General features: G+C 37.1%; 1 protein-coding gene across 1 annotated transcript in view; it reads right to left on the minus strand.

Annotated features, from left to right (window-relative positions):
• LOC121379305 (caskin-2-like) overlaps positions 1-16,068 on the minus strand; it is a 211,270-nt gene that overhangs the window by 116,459 nt on the left and 78,743 nt on the right. Inside the window, exon 8 of the mRNA XM_041507859.1 lies at positions 916-1,024. Within this exon, the coding sequence (XP_041363793.1) occupies positions 916-1,024 (109 nt within the window). The remainder of the gene's footprint in view (positions 1-915; positions 1,025-16,068) is intronic.

Consider the following 16,068-nt stretch of genomic DNA (forward strand, 5'->3'; position numbering starts at 1 on the left):
ATGACAGGGTTTTTTCAATTCATACACCCCCCTCTAGAAAATAATGATCACTTTCGGGAAATCAATGTCGGTATTCATCGTTTATTCTTTCAAAATCAACATTTCACTTTGATCTGTATAATAATTATTTGAACCATTTCCTGCAAGCTAAATGACACTCACAACACCATGCGTTGTTTATGAATCGTGCTACTTGTTTGTTAATGCAAATCAGAACATTTAACCAATTTGTTTTATTCGCCCGGGAATTTCCGATTGTGTTCGGCCTGTTGACGAGAAGTTCCAAACGATCGCAAATCCACGATATCTTTCCGGAAATTACCAACTTTACCTGATTAAGCGCAGCAAAGGATAAAGACGCAGTGTTCCCAGAGATTAAAACTTTTTGTTTTCGATATGGGGAATCCCCATTTGAATACGCAGTTTATAGGTAGAAAAGAAATAGTGTGTTACACAGAATGATCGGTCTTTGATAGTGGACAGGGTTACTGAAAATGTCAAGATATTTTATGCATCCCACGGGACGCAGTATCTCTATTTTTGTGGGTCCAGTTAAGTTTTAGTGCGTCCTATACGCAAGTTTTGTGCGTCCGGTAAATCCCTGTATATATATATATTGGCTAACACCAAACCAATACCCCTCACACAAACACCCCCCTCCAAACAAAAAAAAAAAGGAAGAAAAAATGCTACAAACTAGCAACCTACCTTTTAAGATGTGCTTACACCAAATCAACAACCTTGCTTCCTCCAAAAAGGTTGTTTTTTTTGGGTTTTTTGTTTTTTTTTGTTTTTAAATGCGACAAACCAGCAACTTTCCTTTTAAGATGTGCTTATACTAAACCAATTAACAACCGCTCCTCCCCCTAAAAAAAGTTTTTTTTTAAATTTTAATGCTACAAACCGGCAACTTACCTTTCAAGATGTGCTTCAGCTCTTTTGCAGCTTTGTTGGATGTGAATTTGTTGACTATGTCCAGTGCTGTCTGGTCGTAAGAGTTGGGCTTGTTTACATCGATGCCACACTGCAAGGAGACAAGACACAACACTCTGTCACTGAGCGTACACTGCACCACACGCTGAACCTACATTTAACGGTTGAGGGCTGCACAGCAGGTTCTCACCATGGTGTCCCATTTGTCTGCTGCACACCAAGTAGTTTATTAGAATGCAGCTACATGAATGCACAGCACAGTGTGAATACAGCAAGCAAGATCAACTAAACAGTTGTAAAAAAACAAAAAGGGGGGGGGGGGGGTGTTTTGTTAACGACACCACTAGAGCACATTTGGTAATTCTGACATTTAAGTTGCTGTTTTTGGTCTTACAACAGAACAGAACAGGGGCCTAATTCACAAAGCTCTCTTAGGCTCTGCTAGACAATGAAGCATCCTCTTTGCATTTAGCATTGTACTGCGAGATCGCAAAGTTGAGAGACTTCAGTGAATTAGGCCCCTGATCTTTATTTTGACATCAGCTTTTCTGATGACTCATCAGGAACGAATACTTGCCTAGAAAAAGAGGTATTGTATGGACAAGTCGTCTGATTCCTCATCAGGAACGAATACTTGCCTAGAAAAAGAGGTATTGTATGGACAAGTCGTTTGATTCCTCATCAGGAATGAATACTTGCCTAGAAAAAGAGGTATTGTATGGACAAGTCGGCTGATTCTTCATCAGGAACGAATACTTGCCTAGAAAAAGAGGTATTGTATGGACAAGTCGGCTGATTCCTCATCAAGAACGAATACTTGCCTAGAAAAAGAGGTATTGTATGGACAAGTCGTCCGATTCCTCACCAGGAACGAATACTTGCCTAGAAAAAGAGGTATTGTATGGACAAGTCGTCCGATTCCTCATCAGGAACGAATACTTGCCTAGAAAAAGAGGTATTGTATGGACAAGTCGTCTGATTCTGCATCAGGAACGAATACTTGCCTAGAAAAAGAGGTATTGTATGGACAAGTCGTCTGATTCTGCATCAGGTACGAATACTTGCTTAGAAAAAGAGGTATTGTATGGACAAGTCGTCTGATTCTGATGCATCATCATCAAACAATGAACATGGAGCATTACCACCACAGTGTTTTTGCCAGATAGAAATTTCTGGGTATGCCTCTATGGAACTGAATGCAACCACAGTCAACAGAGATATGGGGGGTCCTCCCTCAGAAGGAAAATGGGTTACGTTTAGGGTTAGGATTAAGAAAATCATACAGTAATGATAAAGAGTCATTAATTTTGTCAAAAAGTTAACTTTCTGCAAAAATATTTGTGTATAGTACCATACCCATTTTACCCTCTGGCAGAAACCCTGCACCAGATAAGGTCGCACAAAATCAGGGGTGGGTCAAAGAAAACAAGGATTTCACGAGTAGTTTTTTTCACATTATTATTTTGTTCAACTGGTGATTTTATTTATCGTATTATTATTAACAAAAGTAAAATAACTCTTTTCACGTAATATTTTGTTTAAGCTGTGATTTTATTAATACGTACTTCTACTTGTATTCCTTTTTGAATGTTTGCTTCTAACTATTTTCTATTTACAAGCTTTCTCCTTTTTAAAAATAAATATGTGATTTGCAAAACTGAAATGTTTTAGAAGTGATGGTTCTTTCAGAATAAATATTTAAATTTACTTGATATACTGTTAGTCGTAAATGGCACATTTAATTTAATAATGAATAATTGTCGTAACTACAACTGTTTAAGCAAATAACTAAAACACCTAATATGCTCTTAATACCGCAAATATAAAAAAAAAAATCATATATATCTTCAGCTTTCATTGTCATTAAAACAAATTCGACATCTTAAATACTGATCAAGAAAAACAGTTTTCCTTCATTATCTTGGCTTTTTAAAAATGAATTTTGATGCACTTACGTCCTTCTGGCTCTCACGCGACAAGTTATTAATTTTGTCAAAATGTTCACTTGAAAAATAAAATACCCATTTTACCCTCTGGCAGAAACCCTCATCTTTTATAAGCACCAACCCACAGACAGGATAGCATATACCTTTGATGTACCAGTCTTGAGCACTGGTTGGAATGAGAAATAGCCCAATGGGCCCACTGACAGGGATCATTCCTAGACCGACTGCGCATGAAGCGAGTGCTTTATCACTGGGCTACATCCCGCCCCTAGTTACTTAGAATGCAGCTACCTGAATGCACAGCATGGTGTGAATACAGCAAGCAAGGTCAACTAAAGATCTGTAAAGACGCAAACACGAAGTAAACACAGTTTAACAGATTATGTAGAGAAATTAATACTGAAAAAAATAAACAATAACAGATTGTTGTTTATGCAAAAGCGGTACATGAGCATGCAGTAAATGTGCTATAACAGATTATGTAAATAGATAATGCAAAAAAACAATCACAATGAAATCAGTGTCGTTTGTTCAATTTTGTTTTAAACATCTTGGTCCAAAGTTTAGAAGCCTGTTTTTCTTAAACATGAGCATGTAAGCTTTTTAAATGCATGTAGCTACATGTCTGTAAGAGATAAACAGGATTTATAAATTCAACTCCTTAATTTTTTTCTATTTTATTATCTATTGAATTAAAAAAAAAAGAAAAAAAAAAGTTACTTATGCAAGTACTGTAAAACATGAATACAGAAAAAAAAAGTTTTAACAGATCATATTCATTGATTGTTCTGAGAAAAAAAAAGAAGCCTAAGAGATTATGCAATTTTATTTCCAAAGTTGTCCTAAGTTTTCCAACTTATTATCTTTTTTGGTGTCCAACTTGTTAAAAATTAATTTGCTTAACCCATTTTCTGTTCATGTTTTGTTTTCATGATTAATTATTAAAGATATGGCTATTTATTAGAGGTGGTTGAAGCAGGCTTGACTGTACAAACATTATATTGAAGAAGAAAAAAAAAGGTGCTACTGTGTTAATGATGGCTGAGCTATGTTACTTCAAAAATTGTTATTACAAGTAATTGCAAATGTTGTCCGACTAAACACCAACGTAAGTCATGTTGTGGTACAGATGAAGAGTAAAACTGACCTACAGACAAAACAGAGATCAGGAATAGTTTAACAGCTTGCTGAAACAACAACTAGCAGGTGTCCCTGCAATATTTGTCTTTGCAATTAACTGTGAGATGGACATAACCAGGTGGGACCTAACACCAACCATTGGTGAGCACTTCATATGCTAATTAAAGGTCAAGAGTGGTTCGCTTATTATTACTTACTGGACATTTTATTTCAACACCTTATCTGTAACTGACCTTTTTTGTCCATAAAGTGAAACATCAGACAGCATTTTGGAAAGAGCAGTCAGTGCAAACACGCTGTTTTTAGAAAGTAATCAATGCAAGCAAGCTGTTTCTTGGATCGGGCAGCAATCACTGAAAACTAGCTGATTCTTTGAAAGCAATAATTGAAAGCTTGCCGTTTTTTGGCGAATAATCTATACAAGCTAGCTATTTCATAAATAGCAATCTTTGCAAGCTAATTTTTTCTTAGAGAAAATAAATGCCGGATAGCTGTTTCTTGGAAATCAACCATTGCAAGCTAACTGTTTCTTGGAGGGCAATCATTGCAAGCTAGCTGTTTCTTGGAGGGCAATCATTGCAAGCTAGCTGTTTCTTGGAGGGCAATCATTGTAAGCTAAATGTTTCTTGGATGGCAATCATTGCAAGCTAGCTGTTTCTTGGATGGCAATCACTGTAAGCTAGATGTTTCTTGGAGGGCAATCATTGCAAGCTAGATGTTTCTTGGAGGGCAATCATTGCAAGCTAGATGTTTCTTGGAGGGCAATCATTGCAAGCTAGCTGTTTCTTGGAGGGCAATCATTGCAAGCTAGCTGTTTCTTGGATGGCAATTATTGCAAGCTAGCTGTTTCTTGGATGGCAATCACTGTAAGCTAGATGTTTCTTGGAGGGCAATCACTGCAAGCTAGATGTTTCTTGGATGGCAATCACTGCAAGCTAGATGTTTCTTAGATGGCAATCAGTGCAAGCTAGCTGTTTCTTGGATGGCAATTATTGCAAGCTAGATGTTTCTTAGATGGCAATCATTGCAAGCTAGCTGTTTCTTGGATGGCAATTATTGCAAGCTAGATGTTTCTTAGATGGCAATCATTGCAAGCTAGCTGTTTCTTGGATGGCAATTATTGCAAGCTAGATGTTTCTTGGAGGGCAATTATTGCAAGCTAGCTGTTTCTTGGATGGCAATCATTGCAAGCTAGCTGTTTCTTGGATGGCAATCATTGCAAGCTAGCTGTTTCTTGGATAGCTATTATTGCAAGCTAGATGTTTCTTAGATGGCAATCATTGCAAGCTAGCTGTTTCTTGGATGGCAATTATTGCAAGCTAGCTGTTTCTTGGAGGGCAATCATTGCAAGCTAGATGTTTCTTGGAGGGTAATCATTGCAAGCTAAATGTTTCTTGGATGGCAATCATTGTAAGCTAGATGTTTCTTGGAGGGCAATCATTGCAAGCTAGCTGTTTCTTGGAGGGCATTCATTGCAAGCTAGCTGTTTCTTGGATGGCAATCATTGTAAGCTAGATGTTTCTTGGATGGCAATTATTGCAAGCTAGCTGTTTCTTGGATGGCAATCATTGCAAGCTAGCTGTTTCTTGGATGGCAATCATTGTAAGCTAGATGTTTCTTGGATGGCAATTATTGCAAGCTAGCTGTTTCTTGGATGGCAATCATTGCAAGCTAGCTGTTTCTTGGATGGCAATCATTGCAAGCTAGCTGTTTCTTGGATGGCAATCACTGCAAGTGAGATGTTTCTTGGATGGCAATCATTGCAAGCTAGCTGTTTCTTGGAGGGCAATCATTGCAAGCTAGATGTTTCTTGGATGGCAATCATTGCAAGCTAGCTGTTTCTTGGATGGCAATCACTGCAAGTAAGATGTTTCTTGGATGGCAATCATTGCAAGCTAGCTGTTTCTTGGATGGCAATCATTGCAAGCTAGATGTTTCTTGGAGGGCAATCATTGCAAGCTAGATGTTTCTTGGATGGCAATCATTGCAAGCTAGATGTTTCTTGGATGGCAATCATTGCAAGCTAGATGTTTCTTGGAGGGCAATCATTGTAAGCTAGATGTTTCTTGGAGGGTAATTATTGCAAGCTAGCTGTTTCTTGGATGGCAATCATTGTAAGCTAGATGTTTCTTGGATGGCAATTATTGCAAGCTAGCTGTTTCTTGGATGGCAATCATTGCAAGCTAGCTGTTTCTTGGATGGCAATCATTGCAAGCTAGCTGTTTCTTGGATGGCAATCACTGCAAGTGAGATGTTTCTTGGATGGCAATCATTGCAAGCTAGCTGTTTCTTGGATGGCAATCATTGCAAGCTAGATGTTTCTTGGAGGGCAATCATTGCAAGCTAGATGTTTCTTGGATGGCAATCATTGCAAGCTAGCTGTTTCTTGGATGGCAATCACTGCAAGCTAGCTGTTTCTTGGATGGCAATCATTGCAAGCTAGATGTTTCTTGGAGGGCAATCATTGCAAGCTAGATGTTTCTTGGATGGCAATCATTGCAAGCTAGATGTTTCTTGGATGGCAATCATTGCAAGCTAGATGTTTCTTGGAGGGCAATCATTGTAAGCTAGATGTTTCTTGGATGGCAATCATTGCAAGCTAGATGTTTCTTGGATGGCAATCATTGCAAGCTAGCTGTTTCTTGGATGGCAATCATTGCAAGCTAGCTGTTTCTTGGATGGCAATCACTGCAAGTGAGATGTTTCTTGGATGGCAATCATTGTAAGCTAGATGTTTCTTGGATGGCAATTATTGCAAGCTAGCTGTTTCTTGGATGGCAATCATTGCAAGCTAGCTGTTTCTTGGATGGCAATCATTGCAAGCTAGCTGTTTCTTGGATGGCAATCACTGTAAGCTAGATGTTTCTTGGATGGCAATTATTGCAAGCTAGATGTTTCTTGGATGGCAATCACTGCAAGTGAGATGTTTCTTGGAGGGTAATCACTTCAAACTAGATGTTTCTTGGAAAGGGGTATTAATGCAAGATAGCCATTTCTTGGAGAAAACATCTTATGCAAGCCATTGGAAAAAAACAGACAGCAACCCATGTAAGGGTGAGCATGTTGTCTTTTAATGGTAGACCTTCCACCTGACGTATGATGAGTTATTCCCTGTTCCAACCAGTTCTCCATAGCTGGTATATCAAAGGCCATAGTATGTGCTTAGGGAGAGTGCATATAAAGTATCCCTTACTGCCATCAAAGATTAACCTAGTCGCAGAGGATTTCTTTCATTCTTTAGAACCTGTATCACAAGTATCACATGTTAGTCACAAACAACCACTGATTAAACAATATTCCAAGGACTAAATAAATATTAAACGATATCCAGCTAAAAAAAAATATAGGCTACTGGGTGTCAAAAGTTAATATAAAAAATGGATTAACATCAATATAAAAATTCTCTTATGTAAAACATTTTGTTCATAAAAAAAAAAGTTTAAATTTCTTGGGTGGTCTATATGAAAATGACAGCTAGTTCCTTGGGTGCTCTAAATGGAATACATTTAAATGGATCTTATATTACAAAATGACTAATGGTCAAATTAAATTGAGAATTAAAAAATAAATGGAAGTTCAGGAAATTGTATTTATAAGCCAATCTTCAACCATTCAACCAACATAAAATTAATGACATCAGTCAACAATGATCAATGATCTAAATAAGATTCTCTCTCTCTCTCTCTCTGTATACAATGAACAATTGTCTAAATAGATTTCTCTTTCTGCATGCAGTAGGTTTTAATGCTTCAACATGCGATGACAGTAAATCACGGACTCATCAGGTTATAAAACACTTCTGAACCGAAGAAAATTAACCACCTCAATTTATATGAATGGCACGTAACGAGACATGCAGTGCAATAAGTGTCGCAATTAAGACACAATACCTGAGGCAGTGTGACCGTAACATGATATAATCTAGGATTCTTGATATAATCTAGGGATTCTCGTGATGCATTTATCTCTTCATTGAATCATCTAATCATAGCCATTACTACAGCAATTATTAATCCTTAGTTCAGTGTATTATCTTGCAATACTGCCTATTAAACAGAATCAAGGAACAGAGTTATTGCTGGAAGCTAGAGATAAAAATGTTAACTTCTGCTTGTTTCATTTCTATTTCTGCTCATTTCAGGTGTCATTTGAGAGACAGAGTCCGCCAAACATGAAATGTTGCACACTTTAACACCATGTACAGGAAACAAATATTTGTTTAATGGCACCCTGCAACAATTTAAGCAGAGGCTGTTAGATATAAAAATATAATAACTGTGATATTTGAACTAAAAAGGAAAATAGAAGAGGGGAGTGGGAGACTGCAACCATATAAAAAAATAATTATTTTCCATTACTAAGAGTTTTTTTTTACACCCATGATTTTCCCTACCACAGCCAGTTGTAAAAGATTAGTAATTTTTTTTGTTTTTAAATTGGGGTTCGGGAGAGAAAGACAACAGCAGGTTTATGTTTTTCTTAACTTCATCTTCATTTACTGTAGTTGGGTTGTTCACATTTATTATTTAAAAAAAACAAAAAACAAAAAAACCCACAATTCTACATATTGTTTTACTTGATCTTAAAAATAGAGAAATGCTCTATTGAATCAGTCATGTGTAACTTAAACAATAGCAAGCATCTGAAAATGAAAAGTTGTCTTAAATGAACATGACATTTGAAAATGTTTAACTCTACCTACTTTTGTCACCTTGATGCGGAAGTAGCTTGGTCTCCCGGCCAAGGACCGTGAAATAAATGAATTGTATTGTTCATTCGATGTCATTTTGAATAATCACATCAGAATCATATACACACTAGTTAATTCTCCTTAGACAGTTCTGGAAACAGACACTTGAATCACAATGGTACCATTTCTAACCACAGAACTTCATTCAGCTTATAAACACATTCACGAAAATTCAATGCATATAAAACCAATCTTCTCTTCGTTGATATACTGATGTAAATGCAATGTCTTCAATGCCAACTTTCTTCTTGTCAATAAATATATTCATGTAAATCCAATGTCTTTCAAAACCAAACAGGGAAACTTCATTTGGTTAAAACACACCAGTGGAAATCCTTTGCATTTAAATAAACCCATTAAGAATATTTAAATACATGCATGTAAATCCAATATATTTAAAACAAATTTCCCCTTGTTATTAAACACATCAATGTAACATCCAGTGTATTACTAAATACTCTGATGTAAATCTAATATATTTAAAACAAAGCTTCTCTTTATAGAAAACCCCTCATGTAAATCCACTGAATTTTAAACCAAAATTCACTTTGCTTATGAACACACTTCTGTATATCCAGTGTATTTAAAACCAAAACTTTGACATAGCTTTGTTCTTTTATTCCGCAGCAGTATTGCAAAACTCAAGCCCAGTCCAGAACACATAGCCAGAGAATGCCAAAACAGATGTAAGTGCTTATAACCAAAAATAAAAACCCAAGAAAAGCTGAACACATTTAATCTTCCGTTTTCAAGAAAAAGGAATAAATTCTTCAAAACACCTCGCAATAAGCCATGCTTAAGGTAAACAGTTATGGATATTAAAAGATAAAGCAGTGATTGTAAAAACATTTAGGGATTAAAACACTGGTAAACATGACTTCAAAGTGCAGTTATCACAAACTGCAAATATGAAAAACACACAAAAACCCCTACATAGTTAACCCTCGCAAGGTAATAATCGCCAAGCCAGGGGAAACATATTCCAACTAAGAAACACTTTACCCATCCTCCGGAGGACAAATAACACAAATGACCAGAAGTTAGTGCTTCAGTATGCAAGAAAAACAAACCGGTGCTCACACAGTAATAACAAAACTACACCTGACATTAAATAAGGAACACCTACAGTAATATATGGTTACACATATATCGGAAATGGAACCCAATAATACATTAGATTCTATAGCAAATAAGCAAGACCACCTCAAAACACCCAAGTGTGTAATAGTCTATTTATACTCTAAAGATATTAAAATGCCTAACCCCCTGGCTGGCTGTAGATAAACACATCAATAGTGATGAGGATCGGTATTTTTTTTTCCAGGGCGTAAATGTCACAACAAGATAAAAACACTGAGATAAGAACCGGCTACCTGTTTCCACTTACTCGGAGAACGTTGGTGTTTAGTAATAGCCAAACGTACACGTGTAAGAATGCTTTCCTTAATATCCTTGTGCATGGTTATAACATTCAGTGATTCCTTCAAAGCTTTCAAAATGTTTCTATGGTACCATCAGAGACCATTTCATGGTATGAGGCATCACCACCTAGAAGGATGTATGATTTTATAATTTCTATGAGATACAAACATCTTCATCACTCTGTTGTAGAGATACAGTTTTGGTTACAATAACTGGTTTGCTATTATAGGGGGAAAAAATAGAAAACAAAATCCTATAAATTCAGTGCTTGTAATATTTTATCAAAATTCCACCTAAGAATACTGTATAATGGAGGCAAAATGTATTACTGGTGAGAAGAAATAACTAAATGTTTTTATTTAATAACGCACTCAACACATTTTATTTACAGTTATATGGCATCGGATATATGGTTAAGGAACACAGCTATTGAGAGAGGAAACCCACTGTCGCCACTTCATGGGCTACTCTTTTCGATTAGCAGCAAGGGATCTTTTATATACACTATCCCACAGACAGGATAGCACATACCACGGCCTTTGATATACCAGTCGTGGTGCACTGGATGGAACGAGAAATAGCCCAGTGGGCCCACTGACGGAGATCGATCCCAGACCGACCGTGCATCAAGCGAGTGCTTTACCACTGGGCTACGTCCTGCCCCTTACTGTTGAGACGACAAAGATGTTCTGAAAGAATATTTTCACATACAATAAATCATTTCATTTTATTTCAACTTATTTTCATGCTTATATCCAATTAAGGTTCAAGCATGCTGTCCTAGCTATCTGTTCTGTCTGTAAAGGACAGTGGGTTAGTTGTTAATTGTTAGTTGTTAGTGAGAGAAAAGAGGGTGTAGTGGTCTTACACCTACCCACTGAGTTGTTAAAACTCGCTCTGGGTGGGAGCCGGTACCGGGCTGTGAACCCAGTTCCTACCAGCTTTAATGTCCATTGGCTTAATCACGACACCACTGAGGCCGGTTACATTAAATCAAAACTGCTATAGTAGTCAAGAGGCTAAAATTGAATGTTCTTTCAAAATATCTAACACAGTCGTACATGCAGGATTCAATATGTGGAGGATGCATAGGGTTGCCTTTTTTATAAGTGGATCTTTAATTCAAAAATTAACCAATATATATATATATATATATATATATATATATATATATATATATATATATATATATATATATATATTTACATACAGTACCAACAAGCATTCTGAGAGTACTGCCAAAGTAAAACATCTCCCCTACAGGGCCCAAAACATTTTCGTATGTCCATCGCCATAAATATTAAACTTGATTTGTATGATAAAAGTATATACAAAATTTCATCGCAGTATATTCAGACATTGCAAAAAAACTGAGAAAAAAGTCTGGAATTGTTTTTCTTCTATATCTTCAAGTTCAAGAGCCATAACTCGGTAAACAAATGATACAATGCCATGAAAGTCAAACTTGATCTGTGACAGTATATGATAAAGCTATACATCAATTTTTTTCTCAATATCTCAAAGCACTGTGAAAAAAATATCTGGAAAACTCTATGTGGGACAGATGGACAGACAGACCAAAGGATGGAGATGAAACCTATAGTCCCCTACGGTTGGACCAGTAGGGGACAAATAACCGCAGCCAAACAGCCACTGCAAGCCACACTGGTTGACTGTAGTCAATGTACTGCTAATAGACTGTAATACACTGCGATAAACAGCCACTGCAAGCCACACTAGTTGACTGTAGTCAGTGTAGTGCCAATAGACTGTAATACACTGCGATAAACAGCCACTGCAAGCCACACTACTTGACTGTAGTGTACAGTGTAGTACCAATAGACAGCGATACACTGCAATAAACAGCCACTGCAAGCCACACTGGTTGACTGTAGTCAATGTACTGCCAATAGACTGTAATACACTGTGATAAACAGCCACTGCAAGCCACACTACTTGACTGTAGTGTACAGTGTAGTGCCAATAGACAGCGATACAGTGCGATAAACAGCAACTGTAAGCCACACTGGTTGACTGTAGTCAGTGTAGTGCCAATAGACAGCGATACACTGCGATAAACAGCCACTGCAAGCCACACTAGTTGACTGTAGTCAGTGTAGTGCCAATAGACAGCGATACACTGCGATAAACAGCCACTGCAAGCCACACTAGTTGACTGTAGTCAGTGTAGTGCCAATAGACAGCGATACACTGCGATAAACAGCCACTGCAAGCCACACTAGTTGACTGTAGTCAGTGTAGTGCCAATAGACTGTAATACACTGCGATAAACAGCCACTGCAAGCCACACTAGTTGACTGTAGTCAGTGTAGTGCCAATAGACAGCGATACACTGCGATAAACAGCCACTGCAAGCCACACTAGTTGACTGTAGTCAGTGTAGTGCCAATACTGTAATACACTGCGATAAACAGCCACTGCAAGCCACACTAGTTGACTGTAGTCAATGTACTGCCAATAGACTGTAATACACTGCGATAAACAGCCACTGCAAGCCACACTAGTTGACTGTAGTAAATGTACTGCCAATAGACTGTAATACACTGCGATAAACAGCCACTGCAAGCCACACTAGTTGACTGTAGTCAGTGTAGTGCCAATAGACTGTAATACACTGCGATAAACAGCCACTGCAAGCCACACTAGTTGACTGTAGTCAGTGTAGTACCAATAGACAGCGATACACTGCAATAAACAGCCACTGCAAGCCACACTAGTTGACTGTAGTCAGTGTAGTACCAATAGACAGCGATACACTGCAATAAACAGCCACTGCAAGCCACACTGGTTGACTGTAGTCAATGTACTGCTAATAGACTGTAATACACTGTGATAAACAGCCACTGCAAGCCACACTACTTGACTGTAGTGTACAGTGTAGTGCCAATAGACAGCGATACAGTGCGATAAACAGCAACTGTAAGCCACGTGCATTACTGAAAGTTACACTGTTCTTTTCACCAGACCAGATAGCCAGCCGATCTTTTCAGGGATCATGAAGGTGTCAGACAAGCTGAATCTATATATCTAGGAGCCTGCACCGACACATCAGAGAAACCTGTCTCCTTGTATCTGGTGTAGCTGAACCGCGAGGTCAGATAGCCGGTTCCAGGAACCACCAGGCCACAGATAGGAGAGTTCCAGTCTATCTGTGTATCTGTACCATCACCTGGTAAGAGGATGGTATTCACAGAGGCAGTTTTATTTGATAAACATGCTCATCACACTAAATCTTCAATCTGTTCCCATGTGTGTTTGACGAAACTCGGTATTATCACCATCAGCTACAGGAAACCGTAATGACCTTTGATCCAGTAATTCCACAACGTGCAGAACTGCTCAATTTGTTAATTCCATAAACAGACTGTGTGTGTAATTCCAGAACAAAACACCTTCATTTGGTAATTCCAAGACATAACACCAGTGATAAAAATAAACAGAATTTTTCACTGGTCTGCCTGACAAATATATCTAGAAATCTACTTGCCTGCTAATATTTTCACTTGCCGAAATAGTTAGTTTACTTTATTTAAGTACAAGGATCGTGTTTTTGATTGCTCAAAATGAAACTGCATTGAACATTTTTACTTGTCCATTGGACAATCTCCAAGGCACATTTTGCTTATCCAAGGCCAGACAGACAAGTGCTTATTTTGAATGATAAACATCAACTATATGCCAACAGTGCTTTACTAAATAATGTTTGTTTGTTTGTTTGTTTAACATCTAACAATGCTATAAATTACAGCTATTTTAAATTTGGCTTCTTACATCTTGTTACTGCAATACTTTGTTTGATACAGCTACTCATAAATACTCAATCGCAACAAGGGATCTTGCATACATTTGTCTAAAGTGCTTTTGTCATGACATTGAAGCTTCTTGGTAGACCCATTCTCTGATTGTTGTTTTTTTCCAACCAGTGCCCCATACTTGGTATATCAAAGGATGCGGTATGTGCTGTCCTGTTTATGGGAAAGTGCAAATAAAAGATCCCTTGCTACTAATGCAAAAATGTGGTTTTCCTCTAAAGACTACATGTCACAATTATTACGTTGGACATTCTGCAGCTGATTAAAAATAAATCAATGTGCTCTAGTGGTTGTAGTTAAACAAACCTTCACTGGTTAACTTTCAATGTTTTCTAGTAGTGTCATAAAACAAACTTTAACTGTTTAACTTTCAATGTGCTCTGGTGGTGTTGTTAAACAAACTTTAACTGTTTAACTTTCAATGTGCTCTGGTGGTGTTGTAAAACAAACTTTAACTGTTTAACTTTCAATGTGCTCTGGTGGTGTGTAAAACAAACTTTAACTGTTTAACTTTCAATGTGCTCTGGTGGTGTTGTTAAACAAACTTTAACTGTTTAACTTTCAATGTGCTCTGGTGGTGTTGTAAAACAAACTTTAACTGTTTAACTTCCAATGTGCTCTGGTGGTGGTGTTAAACAAACTTTAACTGTTTAACTTTCAATGTGCTCTGGTGGTGGTGTTAAACAAACTTTAACTGTTTAACTTTCAATGTGCTCTGGTGGTGTTGTTAAACAAACTTTAACTGTTTAACTTTCAATGTGCTCTGGTGGTGTTGTAAAACAAACTTTAACTGTTTAACTTTCAATGTGCTCTGGTGGTGTGTAAAACAAACTTTAACTGGTTAACTTTCAATGTGCTCTGGTGGTGTTGTAAAACAAACTTTAACTGTTTAACTTTCAATGTGCTCTGGTGGTGTTGTTAAACAACTTTAACTGTTTAACTTTCAATGTGCTCTGGTGGTGTTGTTAAACAAACTTTAACTGTTTAACTTTCAATGTGCTCTGGTGGTGTTGTTAAACAAACTTTAACTGTTTAACTTTCAATGTGCTCTGGTGGTGTTGTTAAACAAACTTTAACTGTTTAACTTTCAATGTACTCTGGTGGTGTTGTTAAACAAACTTTAACTGTTTAACTTTCAATGTGCTCTGGTGGTGTTGTTAAACAAACTTTAACTGTTTAACTTTCAATGTGCTCTGGTGGTGTTGTTAAACAAACTTTAACTGTTTAACTTTCAATGTGCTCTGGTGGTGTTGTTAAACAAACTTTAACTGTTTAACTTTCAATGTGCTCTGGTGGTGTTGTTAAACAAACTTTAACTGTTTAACTTTCAATGTGCTCTGGTGGTGTTGTTAAACAAACTTTAACTGTTTAACTTTGAAGCATGCTTCTTTTGAACCCAATATACAAGTCTTACTGCTGATAACCCAACCACTACATCACCGAGGTCAATTTCGATGATCTTTCTAAAACAGACCACACTACAGCCATACAGTGTGATGAACCTCCCACCCTGTGTAAGACGTGTATTGTTTTATCACACACAAACTGACACATGGCAGCTACAAGTAGTCTACTTACCTAGTCATTTTAAGTAGATACAGTCAGACATGCCTACTAGTAAGCAGCTACCCATCTTGAAGGGGGGCAAGCTACTATTCTCCTAAACCATACTTTACAGTACAAATGTATCTGTATTAGCCAAACAACTGTTGCAAGAGGTAATTTTTTGACAAGGAAACAGGTGGTTGCTTAATAGGAACAGAGCTTTGACTGTAATTAATAAAAATGTTTTTAATTCCTACATAAATGAATGAATGTTTAATATCACCTCAGCAAAAAAAAATACATTGGTTTTTGGGTGTCAAACAATGGTGAAAATATAAACGAGTTGATGATCAAGATTAATATAAAATTAAGACAGTGTAAAGAGCTGTGCAAAACGAGTTGATGATCAACATTAATATAAAATTAAGACAGTGTAAAGAGCTGTGCAAAACGAGTTGATGATCAACATTAATATAAAATTAAGACAGTGTAAAGAGCT

Source organism: Gigantopelta aegis, chromosome 8, assembly GCF_016097555.1.
Source record: "Gigantopelta aegis isolate Gae_Host chromosome 8, Gae_host_genome, whole genome shotgun sequence".
NCBI lineage: Eukaryota > Metazoa > Mollusca > Gastropoda > Neomphalida > Peltospiridae > Gigantopelta > Gigantopelta aegis.